We start from the raw sequence: 17,092 nt of genomic DNA on the forward strand, positions 1-17,092 counted from the left end.
CTCAAATTCTAAGGTATTCTTAGTATGTATATATAGTGTCTTGTTAGACTTCTGCCATACACAAACCAAGTCAGGATCTGTTTCTCTATCTTCGAATCGTGCAGAGTCCTTAGATGAGTTGAGGAGTCAGGAAATACTGATGCTATATGCCCATATAGCTGAGAAAGTAGAGTGAAAGTAGAGTTTGGAGAACTAGAGAAAACAGGTCAGTAGCTGCTTTGAAAATAAGTATCATTTTTTGGTTTCAAATGAAATGTGACTAACAGGCAAGATTGATCTTTCTGTCATGATTGTGTTTTGCTGCTGCTCTCTTTTCTCAACTAATGGATTTTTTCCCCCTTCATATTAACAGTGACATTTTAGTGGAGGTTTAGGAAAAGATTCTTGTCCTATTAATCTTAAATTGTCTTATTCCTTAATAATAATTTGTGAAATTGTGGGCCTCCATTCTTTTGAATAACCTGGGCTTGAAAGGAAAAGGGAATGCCTTTAGAAGTGTATATATAAATATGTATATGTACATTCATAAAGGAATACATGGAAGCAAAAAAGGAAAATGTGAAAGCATATAATTTATTTACTTCTCTCTGTCTGCGACTACTGTACCATCAGGATAGATTCCAATCCCGTGGTGGTGGTGCTTACAGCTGGAACCTTCTAGAAAACTTTGATTAACAGGAGGATACTAATAGAATTTTCCTTGAGCCACAGCATGTACTGAGTAAAGATATAAAAGAATGTGTCAGTCCTGTGTGCCCTCAGAGCAGTTAGCAGTTCCAAGGCAGAACTCATTTGTGCTGTCAACTTACTGGCTATTTTCTCTCTTTTAGATAGGACTATTTTCTTGTAACTAGTTGAGAAAGAGTAAATTTGGTAGCATTTGGAAACTCTGCTGTAACCTTTTCCTTTAAAGTGGCTTCACAGAACTTCTGAGGTAGATGCTGAGTTTGAGTTTACTCCAAATCTTTCTTTAAAGTCATGATACTATGGGATTAAGAAGTATAACTTTGTGGGGACGTCTTCCAATGACAACAAAATTCAGAGTTTGGGAGCAAGAGGAGCATTAGATTTGTTTCTGTAGTATGTTCTTCTATGTGGAAGAAAAAAAGAGCTTGATGAGAAAAGAGATGTAATTTTCCTTCAAAATGCTATTTTGTGAGGTGAAATATATTAACTATCCCGGTTTTGGGTGAAATACAGTTAATTTTCTTTCTAATATCTGGAACAGTACTGTGTTTTGGATTTAGCATGAGAATAATATTGATAACACACTGATGTTTTAGTTGTTGCTAAGTTGTGCTTACTCAGAATCAAGGGCTTTTAAGTTTCATGCTCTGCCAATGAGGAGCTGCATGAGAAGCTGGGAGGGAGCATAGCCAGGACAGCTGACCCAAAGGCCAAGGAGATATTCCATACTGTATGGCATCATACCCAGTATATAAATTAGGGCAGTTACCTGGAAAGGGCTGAGTGCTACTTGGGAATGGGCTGGGCATTGGTCAGCAGGTGGTGAGCAGCTGTATTGTGCATCATTGTTTTTTCTTGGGTTTTAATCCTCTTTCTGTCTTCTTTCCATGCAGTTACTGTTGTTTTAATAATGATGATGATAATAATAACATTTTATCTAATTTCAATTATCAAATTAATTATTGGCTTAATTAATTGATTACTGTTTAATTAACAATTAATTAAACTATTAAGTTATTTATTATTCTTCTCTCAACCCACGAATTTTACCTTTTTCCAGTCTCCTCCCCATCCCACTGGAAGGAGGTAGGGAGAGGGATCAAGTGGCTGTGTTGTTCTTAATTGCTGGCTGGGGTTAAACCTTGGAAATTAATAGAGAGATGTACCATTTAATTGTTTCATTTAATTGTTTCATATTTTATTTCACAATCTTGGGTTTATTCTACACCCTTCCTTTATGGTACTAAACTTTTCTTTAATATGACAAAAAGTGATCTGTCACACGACAACCAACTTCCATAACGGGAAGACTGCAAAGCTGCAAGATAAAATCTGACTGTCAAGGAGTAAGCTCATTATAACCCCTCATTTGCAACATTTAAAGAAAACCAGAAAAATACTGGCTAAGATACTGCTTTTTTACTTTATATTATTTATATTTTGAGTCTGGCAAAAACCTGTGAAAAATCTCTCATAAGGGACGAATGCTACATTGACACAGAGCCAAGGGAAAAGCTTTACAGTAGAAATTGTTCATTAACTCTGTGACTGCAAGTGTGGAAGAGCAGAAAGAATTAGATAACATTAATTTAAGAAACAACAACAACAAAGCCAAGGCACAGGATTGGTGTATAAACAGCTTTAACTGTATATATTCATTTCCAGTGGCTCTGAAAACAAATGGAAGATTACTGGGATAAGATTAACTGTAACAAATGCAAGGAAATGCATGAAGTGGTTAGAAAAGCTTTTTATAGTAGAGCAGTTAAATCTAGTTAATTGTGTTTGATTTTTGTTTTCATAATTACTTCCATTGTTTTACTGAACTCCTGCTGAATGTCTGACATAGTTTAGCTGTCGTGCCATAATTAAAAAAATAAACATATAGAAACTGAATACTAATGTGATTAGTGTTGTGTTACATGCTTTAATATATGTGCTGCTCATACTGGTTGAGAGCTGCTTCACGCTTAGCTGAGGAGATAATCCGTGATTTAAAACAAAGAAACAGCTCTGATAAGTTAGTGTAGTTAATGGAAGCATTTGACTGTATGTGAAGGTAACAAAGGTCATTCTGTTCATATAAGGAGGTCATGAGCAAGGTCACATATCATAAGAAGGTGAAGAGTAAGTCTTTACAATGAGAAATCCAAATTATTTTAATTCCCACTATGACCTGCACGTAGGTATTGTCCAAGCTAGTAGCCTTTTGTAGCACTGTGGGCAGTAGTCAGGGATGAGTTGGCTTGAGATTGCAGCATAAATGTCTGTTGAACTGCTCCTGTGCAGTAAGTAGGTTTTATAAATCTTGAACTGGTGTATTGTAGAAGTGTAGAGCATCTGACGTACTGAGAGCAAGACATACATGCACGATGTACATTCAGGTAGCTTTTATGGGTACTACTGAATCAGATTTCTAAAATAAAATTATATGATGCACTTGGAGCACAGTTGAAGGCCAAGGTAGAGCAATGTCCTGCGATGCATGCACTTTTCTGTATCTGTCACACGAGCAGAAAATCTGATTGTATCTTGAGGAGTGTAACTGAGACCATGTTTTAAACTGCAAACACAACCCTTCCCTTTCCCTTTCTGGGACTAATTTTGATCTCCCTTGCTTTGAGGTAAACCCAGTAAAGGTGGATAAAGCTGCAGATGCTCACTGGGGCTCGGTGAGATGTGTCTGAAAATGCTAACACTGGCCAACAGATATAGAGGAAGCATGGACTATTTTTTGATCGGAGTATCACACCCAAGTCCTGTGCTTAAACGGGCCAGTTACTCTTTCATACTTTTTTTTCTTTCTGACATATTTCATGCTCTATTTCTGAGTATAAGCACTCAGTTAGCACAGCTGTTGAGACCGAAAACTATCAGGAGGAACACTGCATGGGTTTGTGTAAATGAAGTGAACCATTTTGCAGTGTTTGCTATAACTGAAAAAATGAATATGCCTAGCAATGTCACACCCAAAGTAGCTTCATTTTTACCCTGTACCATGAAACTGCTTTCTAAAGCCTTTTAGGCAGGTGACAGTCTGATTCAGTAGGATTGCGGCTTGGATACTGTAGGAGCAGTCTAAAAGGCAACGGCAACCTCTTATGTCAGAAATGTGCTACCCTGTTTTGTGCTCAGCCCTGGCTCCAGCCAGTGGTTGTCAATTACTTTCTTTTTGTGCCAGATGTCAGTCTGGCACCTGTTGAATTGAAAGGAAAACCAAGTCAAAGAACTGCAATGTCTTCTTTCAATTTATTTTACCATGGCATATTAGGTGACATTCTTTCTGAGTAAAACCAGTACTGAATACATGATTGAGTCCAGCTCTTCCTCTAAGCTAAGAATCTTCATTACCATTCATGGACCTTTTATATAATTGCTTGTGTAGGGGCTGCGGATGATGCATCATCTAATTTTGAAAAAAGTACTCAGCAGGTGTGGTGATTTTATACACTAAAAATGAATATTTAAGACCCAAGGGAAGCTATTCACAACTTTGGGGAGGTGGGGAGATAGTAGAAGCTTCATTTAAAATAGTTTATGGCTCTTTTAAAGCACTATTAAAAGAAGTATCTCAACATTTCCTAGGGTGATTCATCACAAGCTGACTTATCTGTTTAGGATTTTCCCAAATGTCTTTCTAGTGAGATAAAAGATGCACATGAATGTGCAAAATGATTTGTCTGTTTTGTCTGAATGATGACAGTTTGTAGAAAACTGAATTTGCCACATTCCTAGCTTTCCTTCATAGCTGAATTGGGTGTTAAATGTTGTTCCTTATACCTTTTTGATTTGTTAGGGTACTTTACATTCATAGGGCAGAAAAGCTGGATTCCATCTTCCTCATCAACCTTTTCAGAAACTTAACTTGCATGGATATTTAAAAGAATATATAGGAAAAATCAAATTATTTCTTAAATATGCCACCCCAGGATGAATTAATCCACTACCAGCGCTATAACCCCAGGCTTCAGAGTCTGGTTGTCATTACACCAAAAGCTTGTATCAGTGTATCATAGCAGCATGATTTCAGAAACATGTAGTGTTGACTCTTACTTTGTTAGCTGTGAGTTTTACAGTATCTTTGATAGGAGCAGTATGCAGCCAGAGTATGTTGCATTACAAGATCTGGCTGTTGGCCAATGACCAACATTGGTTGGTATTTTCAAAGGTTTATTTTTCCATGCACGGACTGATGTCAGTGGTGCATACCGTGTTACTAAAGGAAAAAAAAAAAATAAATAAAAGAATTCCTACCTAACATAAGTGATTCTATGCACTTTATAATAGACATGCTTATAAACACAGAAGCCAGGGAAATTATCAGTGGTTTTCAAGTAGGCATGCAAAGGACTCTCTTCAGAGTAGTTGTACAAGATATGTGATATAAGGAAAAGAAATGAAATGTAATCATTATCCAAATACAGTGAATAAAGATAAGAGTTCTCCACAATTTATCTACCAAATGTGAGTCTCTGTCTAACACAGAGTAACTCTATTACCACAGTTGCTAATATTAAGTCTGTCCACATATTTTGCGCAAAATCTCTGTGGTGAGGCATTCATTGCATTGAAAAGCTGACACAATGGAATGCTTTTTGTGCTGGCTCTGGACAAATTATAGTCCATTTTATCAGTTCCAAGGTCAGAGCACTATCATGCCTCTTTAACTGTAGAGTAGTAAAGTGGGCTCTATTGAGTGTTCAAGCAACATCTGTAAGTTTGCCTGGTTACTGCGGCCAGGTATCTCTAGTATCAGAGGGTTTTGTCTGAACCTGTTTCTCGTCTCCAATTCTCATTTTTGCTGTAATTTAATCTCAGAATTGACTTTCACTGCAATGTATTTGGAGCTGTAGAGCTCAGACATACTTTCAAGACACACAGCAACCATTGTTAATATGTCACTGTAGAAATGCTTTCATTGCTTGTTTTGACTCGTGCTAGTTTAAGCGTAAGTCAAAGGGCACTGTTATTAAACACCTTGTACTGCCAGAATCTGTGGTTTTTTCCCTATCATTTTTGTCGACCAGTTCTGTTTTTAGAATTGAAAAACTTAAGCCCTTTCACACAAAACCTGAACTAGATTTTCATGGATTTAATATCTCTGTTTCCCTCTCCCACTTGTATACTTCCTTTTCCTTCCCTTTCAAACAAAACTGCAATCAATATGAAACATTATTTTTATGCCCTGCATGCCTACACTGATGTGGGAATATTCATTTTCCTGTGAATAAAAATCATCATATTATTTTGTCATTTTGGCCTCTCTGAAATGCAGAACAATTATTTCAAATTAAGATCAGAATTATTTTTTCCCTAATAAAAACAGTGTTACTCACTAGAATCCACCTCTTTTCTAATGGCATACAGTCCAAAGCTCCTGATATCCCCTTTGTGAACAATGAAGTTTCCTTGCCCATTTTGCACTTTCTCTTCTCCCCTTTAATAAAGCAGTTCATCAGCCTTGTTTTTTGATGAGCAAAGTGGGTCATTTTAATAACGCCCCTCGACCCTCAAACTTTGTCTTTCCTTTTTTGGTTCACTCTCTTGAGTTCATGACCAGCTGTGCAGCCAGCTCATTGATTCAGTGGTGTGACTTTTGCTCTTTGGGAGCAGGTGAAGAAATATGGGTGCCTTTCTCTTATCTGTCCTGGAACCCCAGCAGACGTGGGCATCAAAGAAGCCATCATTTTCTTATAGAGTAAAATGAGGGCAAAACCACAAGTAAAGGTGATGTCTGTTGGTAAGATGGAGCTTAGTATGTATTTAGGTGAGATGATGTGTTTCATTGACTTACTGGCTTAGTCTGGCTTCTGAACTTGCTTTATTATTAAGTAGTTGTGGATAATTTTGAGAAGGGTACTACCTTGCAATTGCAGTAACCCTATTTTTAGCCTTGTTCTTTAAACTCTTTTGGAACACTGGCATAGTCTATAACTTTCTGTAGAGAGATAAGCTGTTGAAATATTTTTCCTTTCCTTTTCAGGGAGTAATATGTGGGAGGCTGTGGACTATTTGCTTCCGACATAGGAACAACACTGGGCTTGGAATCTGCACTCCTGAGAGAATGCTGGGAATCTGCAGAGGGCGACGGAAATTCCTGGCTGCCTCTCTGACCGTCCTTTTTGTCCCAGCCATTACATGGATTTATCTGTTTGCTGGGAGTTTTGAAGGTAGGAGAGGAATAATGGCTGGGGAGGGGTGGTGGGCTGTTGAATGATTTGCATCTGGGCAGACAAATGCAGATCAGTCATCACTGATTTTATTTAAACAAATCTTGTTAGGCTTGTGTATGAAATAGTTCCCAAGGTGCAGGTCTCAACAAAGGGCCTTCCTTACCGTGTTCTCACTGCTGAGGTTGAGTAAATTACTGGCCACAATTATTTCATTTTCCACTCATCTCTGAACCTTGAAAAAGTATGACAAAACCCCTCCCACACTTTAATCATTTCTTTTCCGTATTTTCTAATTTTTAAAAGTTGATCTATCCTATGCCCTGTAAGTTTTTACTTTTAATTAAAGTTAACATCTCATTTCAGACGTGCCAAACACAGAAAATCAATAAATACCTATGTGAAATTTCTTTATATAAAATTAGTTTGAATCTGCATCCATGTGAGTGGCAGTGGGTTTCTATAGATGGAATATCTTTCTGTCCCTCTCTTTCTTGAGGTGGAAATCCTCCAGTTTATAGGTATATTGACTTGCAGCTATATAATGAGCACTTTTTGTAATGAGACTTGGAATAATCACTACTTTGCCTCTTAAATTTCCTATCTGATGAAGTTTTTTTTCTGGCCTTACTGAAGTTCAGCAGTAATATTTCAGTTAGATGAGGATTGAAGATTCTGGCTCTCCTAGTTTTTGGTACTTTGTAGCTTTCTTTGTTTATTTGTTTTGTTTGTTGTGGAGATGGAGCATTTTATGTTTGGCAATAGTAACTGTGTTATTTTGGCAAGAGTAAAAAAAACCTGTTCAGCCCTTGTAGTTATCTTAGCACGAGGAAAGGTGTTTCAACCTTTCAAAAACTGTTCAGATGCTATTTTACAGTCAGATAATTTTAAAAAGGCATTGTTTAAAATGTCAAGCTTCTTTCATGTAACCTTGGCTGACAAATTTGTGCTTTGTTTCGAAACAAAATGGGTTTCCAAGTTAAATTACAAGTAAGAACATGTAAAGATTTTGAGTGTATATTACATACACTTCTGAATTAGTTACATGCCAGGTACAAATGTTGGTTTATGCAAATTTATTTGATTATTAAAATTCTACCTTAATGTGCAGTAACACTATGAGCTTATTCTAGAATGAAACACTTATGGAATTCATGTTAAATTGGAAATATAAGGAGTCCTGGATGCATACTTGAAAACTAATGATCTGAGAGGCAGAACAGTACTGACTTTGTTTGATTTTTAAAAGCTGAGCAAATGCAGGCCTCACCTTTTTGCTTTTAGAAGAATATTATGCTGCCTTGTGGTAATGACTATTTTAATTGTGTCCACAGTTGATAATGCCATGGTGTTTTAAATTCCTCTGTGTGCAGAATCCTTTGTTTTTACAGAGAACTCAATACAAATCTTGAAATTTGCTGCTACATGGTATTTGAAGTGACTTAAAGCTCTCAGTGTGAATTAATCTTAAATGCAAACCAGGGAGCAAAACCTATTACCTATTACAAAACCTTGCCTGGAAAAGGGCTGGAAATTATTTAGTTAGTAACTCTTTCAATTACTTTTCTGTATCTGTTTTCTTTTTCTTTTTGGATGAGGCATTATTTAATCTTCGTTGGTTGAGAACTAAGGTCACTTAGATATTTATTTAACCTCCTAATAGCTAGCATTTTCCTTAACTTGTAGATATTATGGGCAACGAGTTAAACCCATTTTGTTATTTTATATAATTTCTTGTTTTGTTCTCCACAATGGTTCACACAATTTACTCATATTTTGAGCTCTCCATGGAGGTTGTAGTGAGGTGGGGGTGGCTTTATTCTCCCAGGTGACAAGCAAATGAACAAGAGGAAATGGCCTCAAGTCACACCTGATGAAGTTTAGATTGGATATTAGGAAAAATTTCTTCATGGAAAGGGTTGATGAGCACTGGAACACTCTGCCCAGGGAAGTGGTTGAGTCACTGTCCCTGGAGGTATTTAAAAGAGGTGTTGATGTGGCACTTAGGGACATGGTTTAGTGGTGGACTTGGCAGTGCTAGGTGAATGGTTGGACTCAATGATCTTAGAGGTCTTTTCCAGTTGTATCATTCTGTGATTCTATATAGTTGAGAAAAAAATTGCCTCTCAACATCATTATTCCTTGATTTGAAACCAGCAGAAGTGGAGAGTTCTCTCTGTCTTCTGTCATTAGTTTCTTTGGTTAATCACAGTGCTAGAATTTTTCTTTTCCATTTATCTGGTTTTAGGTTTGAGTAAATGGTTCTTTTTAGACTTTTCTCCACTAAATTAAAGAAATCATCAGTACCTGGTATCTTCATAGACTCAGTTATTCAGTGTGTAAGAGGCCTTGGGAGTCCTCTCATTAAACTGCTCAAATCAGTGTGGGTTTTGGGGTCAGGCAAGATTTCTTAGGCCTTTATTCAGTTGTGTCTTCAAAATCTCCAAGGAGAAAGACTTCATGGCCTCCCAGAGCAACTTGGGCCACTGCTTGACTGCTCTCAGGTGGAAGAGTTTCTCCTCCTATATGTAGTTTGAACCTCCCTTGCTTCAATTTATGTCTGATGTCACATATCCCCTTGCCACGTATCAATGTGAAGAGTCTGGTTCTGTCTTTTTGCAACTTGCTTGTAGGTACTAGAGGGCTGCTGATAAGACCCGCAGAGCCTTCTCTTTTTCAAGCTGAACAAGCCCAGGGCAAGAACTTCAGCCTTTGTACAACTTCATAGCTCTATTCTGAACTTCATCAATGTCGTTCTGTTTGGGACCCCAAACTGGACACAATGTTCCAGATGTGGTCTAATGCGTATAAAGTAATGGGAAATGGTCTCTTTCCTCAGCCTACTTGCTATGTTCCTGTTGATGATTTTTAATGTTCTCTACACCAGGACTGCAGATGTTTCCCAGGAGGACTGTTCCACAGCCTGTGCCATTATGAGAGAGTTAGTCTTTCCTAGGCACAGGGCTTTGCATTTTTCACTCCTTCAGTCTGTCTAGATCCCCTGGGTGGCACCCTTGTCTGTGAGTTTATTGACTGCAACCCCCAGACTTGATGCCATTTGCAATCTTGATATGAGTGAATTCTGCATGTCATTGATGAAAAGACTGAAAAGGTCTAGTCGCAGAATAGGCATGGAGGAACTCCACATGGAACTAACTTCCAAACAGAGCATGAACAAGTAACCATCACCCTTTGACCCTAGCATTCCAGATAGTTTTTCACCCATCTGGTAGACCACCCATATAGACTGTAAAATCCCAAATTGGATACAGGGATGCTGTGCTTACATTGAAGGGAGATCGCATCAACTAGTCATCTCCTCTTCATAATCGTTTCATCACAGAAGGCAGTCGAGTTGGTCAGGCATGATTTACCTTTGGTGAATCCATGCTAATTATTGCCCTGCCAGGCCTGGCTATGGTTCTGTTTGAAGATACATATAGTAGACAAATCACCTCTCGGTCTAAGGAAAAAGGTTGACCAAGCTGAGTTGTCATAGCAAAAGTTTTAGTGGGTTTTTTTTTCATTCCTGTGCAGGTTTTTTCTTTGTTTATATGTTTCAGGGCTCTAGACTCAAATGCCTCTCTTTGGTATGATATCTGCAGTGCTGTGTCTGCCAATTAGATGTTCTTGAAGTAATTAGGAATTGCATTACTCATCCATGTGTTTATGCCTAAGAATTTCAGTTATTCATTTGCCATAGCATGGTAGTGGGATCACATTTAGAAACCCTTTAAAAGCTTTGTTAGTGAATCTGTAATATAAAATATGCCTTAGTGCAGTCAATTTCCATGTTCTGCTTTTGAAATAGTTTGCAATTCCTTAAGACAGAATTTTTCAGCCTGCTACTTCACAGTTGTCACTCAGGCACTGCCAGTAAGACCATTCCCTTAGAATATTCATTGGAGGTGGTATTACCCAAGCTGTGACAGCAGCAGCTACTAAAAGCCTCATTAATCATGTATAAATGTCTATTAAGGTTATGAACTAGAATATTAAACATGGTATTGAATATTGTACAGCCTTTGAACATACCTGGTTACTGTTATTGTTTTTAATAATGCACAAGGACAGCATAATTTTAGTTATCAGTTACTTTGAATGGAAAAGCTAATTGTTCCAACACTCTTAGATTACATTCAAAAGACAAAGTAATAGAGTAGGAAGGGTGAAGCGCATTTAAAACAGGGAGAAGAAATAATCAAATAATACATGATGAATTTTTATTAGAAAGAAAATAGCAATTTCACTAACCAGCGGTAGCTTCATAAATAGCTTCATTTTCCAAGCAGCACTTTCCTATCCCCTTTATCATGAATGTCATGTAAAATGGAGATTTGGAACTGTAATTTGACTATGCTTTCTAGATTACTGATTCCTAAAAAAAAAAAAAAAAAAAAAGAGTCCACTGTGCCTTTGTGCCCTCAGCAGATTTCCAGTCACCTCCGTTTTGACAGGATGAAAATACACTTGAGTTACCAATACCTATGTGGTGGATCCACTTGAGGTTGAAAATCCTAGACTATGTGTGTAGGGCTCCTGTGTAGAACATATTTCACAGGAAAGGAAGAGCCAGTAATGTAGCTTTAAGATGAAAAATTGAAAAGGTGTGTGAGATCATGCAGGGAATCTGTGAGAGAGCAGTTGACTCTTTTTCTTTAACTGCCCAGGGTAACACTTTAAAAAATAGAGCCTGACTTCTATCCTGGGACTTGCTTTCCTTGATTGTCCTCTTTTCACTCCCATGTTGGGTGACTGTGATTCTCTGGCAATTCATTTTAGTCAAAGTCATCTGTAGAGACACGACTGAAGCCAGAGTTGGGCAAACACCTCATCAAATACAATAAAATAAATTGAAGGAAGGCTGCAAATACTCATCTTAGTATTTAAATGGATTCACTTTGATGCTGTTCACACTCTTTTTGAGTATGTTTCCATAAATATTCTAGTGAATATGTTAATTGGGAAGACTGTCTACAGAAACAATGAATATCCAATTTTAATATTCATGGGAAGTAGATTTTGAAATCGTATTTGTGAATACTTGAATCAGAAAACTGATTCTGGGAGTTCAGCTTTATCCAGTTAAGTGCCAAAAGTTTATCACATGGTCTATGTGCATGATGAAAACTGCCTGAATTTTTAATGCTTGCAATAAGTTAGTCATAGGAAGAGGCAAACAAATAATTAATTACTAAAATGTCTATCAGACACTTGCAACTGATGAACAAACATCAGAAAATAATCCTTTTACAGATAATGTAATCAGAAAGGAGCAAATACTAGAATTGCTTTTTTTTATTACATTTCCTTCAGTGGGCCTGAATTTATCTGGTATGTGTCTCAACAGGATTGAAGAAGAAAACTTAATCCAGTGTCTATTTAAAGTAGAATTTTCAACTTCTGTATTGATCCTGTCTTTTTAATAAAGTTCTGAGAACAAAGCCCTGAAAAGGGTGCCTCTGTATATAGTTAGGTTGTTACTGTGATGGGTGCCTAGGCAGGTTTACAGGTGGTGTATTTTAGTTAAGACTGGCTATCTCTAGTTAAGATAGAAACCCCTTCATATCCATTCTGGAGTAAATGATAGTGGTCTACTCCTGTGTTGTAATTTTTATTTTAAGGACATAGAAAATTGTCACTTAAGCACCTCTATGTCTACTGCAATCACTATACCTTCTTAAATACATTTGGAGATCTTACAAGAATAAAATCAATCATGATAGTAAAGACCTCAGACGTATGTGAAGTTTTGTTTGCTTTATCTTGGAAAACTTGTCCTATGAAACCCTTGTGATTTGGTTATACAGAATACTGCTGAAGTTTGGTTGAAGGATGCTGTTGACCAGAAGGTCCATGCTATGAAAGCTGAATCTTGTTCTCTGTTCATTATCTTTAACTTGCAATTCGGTGTTCCCACATTTATTTTGTTTTACAGACTTGAGAAGCCTTATCTGTCCATCATCTAACAAAATAAAATTAATAAGTGAATATGAAAAATACTTTTCCTCCCCATTATATAAATAGACAGTCTGCCTGTGAGCAGTGACAGGAAATTTGAAGTAGTTTCTGTAGCAAAACGAGAATGGCCTTAAGCCAAGAATCTCAGCCAAAATACAACTTGTTCATGAGAAGCTTATGGAGGTCAAATTGTGGAGTTAATGAGTAGCATGGATTCTTTTTTTTTTCCCCTCAACCACTCTTTCAATTAAACTAAATACTTACAATGCTGCAATACACTTTTGTCCTTAACTAATAAGGTCCACTATAGCTCAGCACTTAAATGCTGAAGTCAGTGCTGTTTCTTCTTCAGCTTGTCAGGAGTTTATATCCTTAAACCAAGATGCTATCATCTCAGGAAAAGCCATGAATCTTGCAATGGACACTTCTTTAGTCAGTGTGCTGTGCTAAGTAAAAGCAAGTCCACATTGCTTTTTCTGCATTCCAGTACAGGGGACACACGTTCTCTTTTGACACTCATCTTTTTAAGTACATGCTTATCCTTTCATAAAAGTAAAGGAAGCTGTAGGGTTACCTGTTTGCCTCTCTATACAGTCTCTTGATTGGATGGAATATTTCTTTGTTTCTAAACACCCGTTTTCTCTTGGCTTTCTTTTTCTAATCAGCTCTTAATTTTTCATTTCTGGCAGAAACATAAAGGTCAGAATGAAAAGGAATTCTTTGAGCAGGAATAAGGGGCAAGCTTCATTAGAACAGCAGCTTACTCTGAATATAATCTGTGGGATTTCTCAAGGTTTTGGTTTCATCTTTGTCTTCCTCAATCTTTGACCAAACTTTTTGGAAAAATGCTGTCTATAAAAGTTGCTTTACACAAAGGTGAAAAAAATTTCTACCAAGAAGAAGGGACATTGGATGCCCAAATTCTGTTAGGGCTGTGTGGAAGACTAACAGTAGGAGAGCTATTTCCTGATTATTCCTCCTTCTTTGTTACAAAGATAGGTACTTACTGACTTCATAGTCAAAACATATTTTTCTGTAGAAAAACAGAAAAGCAAGATGAGCTTAAATGTCTTTTTCTTAAAAAAAACAAGAAGTACTGCTTGGCTTTTTGAAACAAAATGTGCAGTATAAGTAGACCAGAACTCCTTTGAGTGCTGAAACTAATGTAGCCTGACTTGATGTGATTGATGTCATGCAGCTGATTGATGTTGAAGTTGCTTTTCCTACAATTAGGGCATTTATAAAATCTAGCTCCCATATGGATCTCCTGGTACCTAAATAAATCTTGAGCTCATGCTGCAGTATATTTCTCAATGGTAGAATGTATAGCATCTCTCATCTCTCTCTCTCTCTGTGTTCCTGGCAACTGTAGAAGCTTCATTACCACTAACTTCTTTCCCTCTAACAAAGTAATTTGAAATTAATCAATGAGCTTTGGGGGCAAACAGACAAGCTGGTCAACAAATGTATATGCATAGGATGAGAAAGTACCCAAAATAGAGATATTTTAAAAGACTGAAATGAAAATTTAGTTTTTGATTCTCAGAGCAATTGACTTAGGCTGTTTGATTTTTGTGGAGTTTTTGTTTTTTAAATGTGTGGGGTTTTTTTCAGATCAGGAAAAAGTTTAAAATCAAAATCTTTCTTGTTAGACAGCAAATTGAATCTCTAGTGCTTTCCAGTACTTTTGAAACTTATATTTGGGACATTTATTTAAATGTGTATAATACCAGCAGGAGAAGGAGTCAAGTTAAAAATAGATTCAAAGGAGTAATTCAAATTCATCATGTATGGTCATTCTTATGTCCTGCAGATAATGCTCTGGCATGGATTAGGAAAAGCAACTGATTGGAAAGTTAATATCCTGTTATTGGATGGACATGATTTAGGTATGCTTGGCTTAAGAATACCACTATCTTCAACATATCTCTTTTATTCCCTCCTTACACTTTTCAAACATTTTTTTGGACATGATAGCCATTAAATTGTTCAGCTGAGTAATTATTTCCTCCCCTTGAGGTTTTACCTCTCTTGTGTTGCTTTGTTATTCTTGGTTTTAGACTTGAAAGAGGGTTTTTTTAAAGTATCTGGATATCCTTGGACAATTGATTGAAATGCACAGCTAACTTCAAAAACGTGAGCTGACAGCAGTCATCCTCGTTCACTCAACTTTGTAAATACCAACGATAAGTGGAAAACTTGATGACCTGGAGACTGATATGTTTTTAACCTGAGATTCTCTTTCAGTTTAACCATGTTCAAGCCATTTGAGCTATTTTGCTGTAATAATTTTTTCTTAACCTGTGGCATGACTCTCCTTCTCTATAGTTCTGTGAAACTGGCAAAGCTTAGGATGTAAACATCAAGGTTTTAAATCTCCTTTTTTTTTCATTATAATTCTGTTTACCTTTGAAATTGCTAAATGCCAGAGTTTTCAGAGATCAGTAAATAGGAGGGAAGAACTGAAAGTAGTGAAGTTAAAATTGCAAAAAATATTTTATAATCATCAAATTTTCCTAAGTTAAATTCATAGTCCAAAGGAGAATTTGCTTCTGTTTGGTATATTTCCTTTAAAAAAAATTATAGGCCTAGTTAAAATATTTTACTGTCTCAATAAAGTGTTTCCTAATGAGATACTTTTTCCACTAAACTTGTAATAATGGGTCTATACCTAACTTAAAGAAGAGGTGTGTGATCTGCTCTCTGCATACTGCTTTCCAAATTCTCTAGATGCCCAGTGAAATCACCATCACCAGTGGATGCTTTCAAACACCTGGAGTAGCTTACCAGCTTGGCTTTATTCATCTTGAATTGAAAACCAAAAGTGTGTATCTACAAAACAAACTGAAGATGTGATTGTAGTACAGTCAGACCTGCATGTGTTGGCTGTAATTGAGCAAGGACAGGTACTATTAGGGGTAGAAGAAACGTGGGCAGTTTGTGTGCTGGGTTCTAGTCAGTGAAACCTGGGCCCCTACTTCTTCAAAGTGATTATTGTTCTTCCTAAGCAGATTAAAAGCAGTGCAGTTATGGCTGTTGGTGCTACAATAGCATCTTCATTTGGCTCTCTAAACACAGGATTGAGGTTGTCATGGTGTAGTTTAATATCAAAGGATATTACATACCATTCATGTAATATATAGAGGATTATTTCTGGAGCTGAAATAAAGCCATAGCTAATAAGATAGAATTATTCTTATATGCTGGAAAGCTCTTGAAGAAATTGCTGGAATAAAAAATATGAAAGAGATATCTGTTTATTATGTGATTAAGTAGTTGTGTTTCTCTCCACTATTTTCTTCCTTTCCAATTTTTCCTATTTTATTATTCATCTTTCATTGTTTAATGTCAGTAATTCTCTCCTAGAGTAGTTGCAGCAGTCTTTTGTTTAATTTGTGTTTCAAAATGGACCTTGCAGACAAATTTGTCGATTCATCTCAAAATCACACAGAACAGTTACAGATTTTTTATCGGCTTCTGCAGATTTGTAGATTTTTACCATCAGATTGACTGTTAACAATCAATGTCTCTAACATCTTGCATAGTGCAGGCTGTATTTTATTGTAGAGTTGATAGAATAATGCTGGCTGGTAATTCTTGCATCTGACCTATGCATTCTAGATACACCAAAGCTTTTCTTCCTGCCAGATTTCTGAACTTGATTTTAAAGCTGGTGGAGGATTCTAGCACATCTCTGAATAAATTATTCCACCTTGTTAAAAAATACATGCTTTAATCCTTGTTCAGATATTTCTAGCGTCAAGGTAGGAAGTGAAAGATGAGAAGTAGATGAGAAAAAAAATAATAAAAAAGGGTCATTTTAACAGTTTCAGTTTCATGTAAAATAAGTGGCCATGATTATGAGATATTGCAGTACATAAAGTGCACTGCAAGAAATATCACCTTGAGAACCGTAGATGAGAGTGCTACAGTGCTACAGTTATGACGACATATAGCTGTTTAAAAAAAGAGATAAATTTATAGGATAATTTCTAACCTTCCCATAGCTAATAGAAGCTAGTTATCAGAATGATCAGTTGCTATCCTAGTCCAGAAAAACTAATTTCCCAAGAAAAATATTTGGTTTTGGCTCCAGGTTACTGTACCTTTTCAGTTGTGAAAAATAACCCTTCAGAAAGGATCAAATTACAGTTTCAGCTGCAGGTTAAGAATGTTTATTAAATTTAAGAAAAAAGACTTATTTGAGCACTAATTTGGCAACCAGTTATTCATGAGATCAGTACTTACAGACTTATATTTTATCAATATTGTTA

The 17,092-nt window shown here is 36.6% G+C and overlaps 1 protein-coding gene across 3 annotated transcripts in view; it reads left to right on the top strand.

Annotated features, from left to right (window-relative positions):
• LARGE1 (LARGE xylosyl- and glucuronyltransferase 1) overlaps nucleotides 1–17,092 on the top strand; it is a 282,849-nt gene that overhangs the window by 75,612 nt on the left and 190,145 nt on the right. For all 3 annotated transcript variants that reach the window (XM_017823441.1, XM_017823442.1, XM_017823440.1), the window contains one exon: nucleotides 6,671–6,857. In XM_017823441.1, coding sequence (XP_017678930.1) covers nucleotides 6,671–6,857 — 187 coding nt within the window. The remainder of the gene's footprint in view (nucleotides 1–6,670; nucleotides 6,858–17,092) is intronic.

This window comes from Lepidothrix coronata, unplaced genomic scaffold, assembly GCF_001604755.1.
Source record: "Lepidothrix coronata isolate B3197 unplaced genomic scaffold, Lepidothrix_coronata-1.0 Scaffold102, whole genome shotgun sequence".
In the NCBI taxonomy this organism is placed as follows: Eukaryota; Metazoa; Chordata; class Aves; order Passeriformes; family Pipridae; genus Lepidothrix; species Lepidothrix coronata.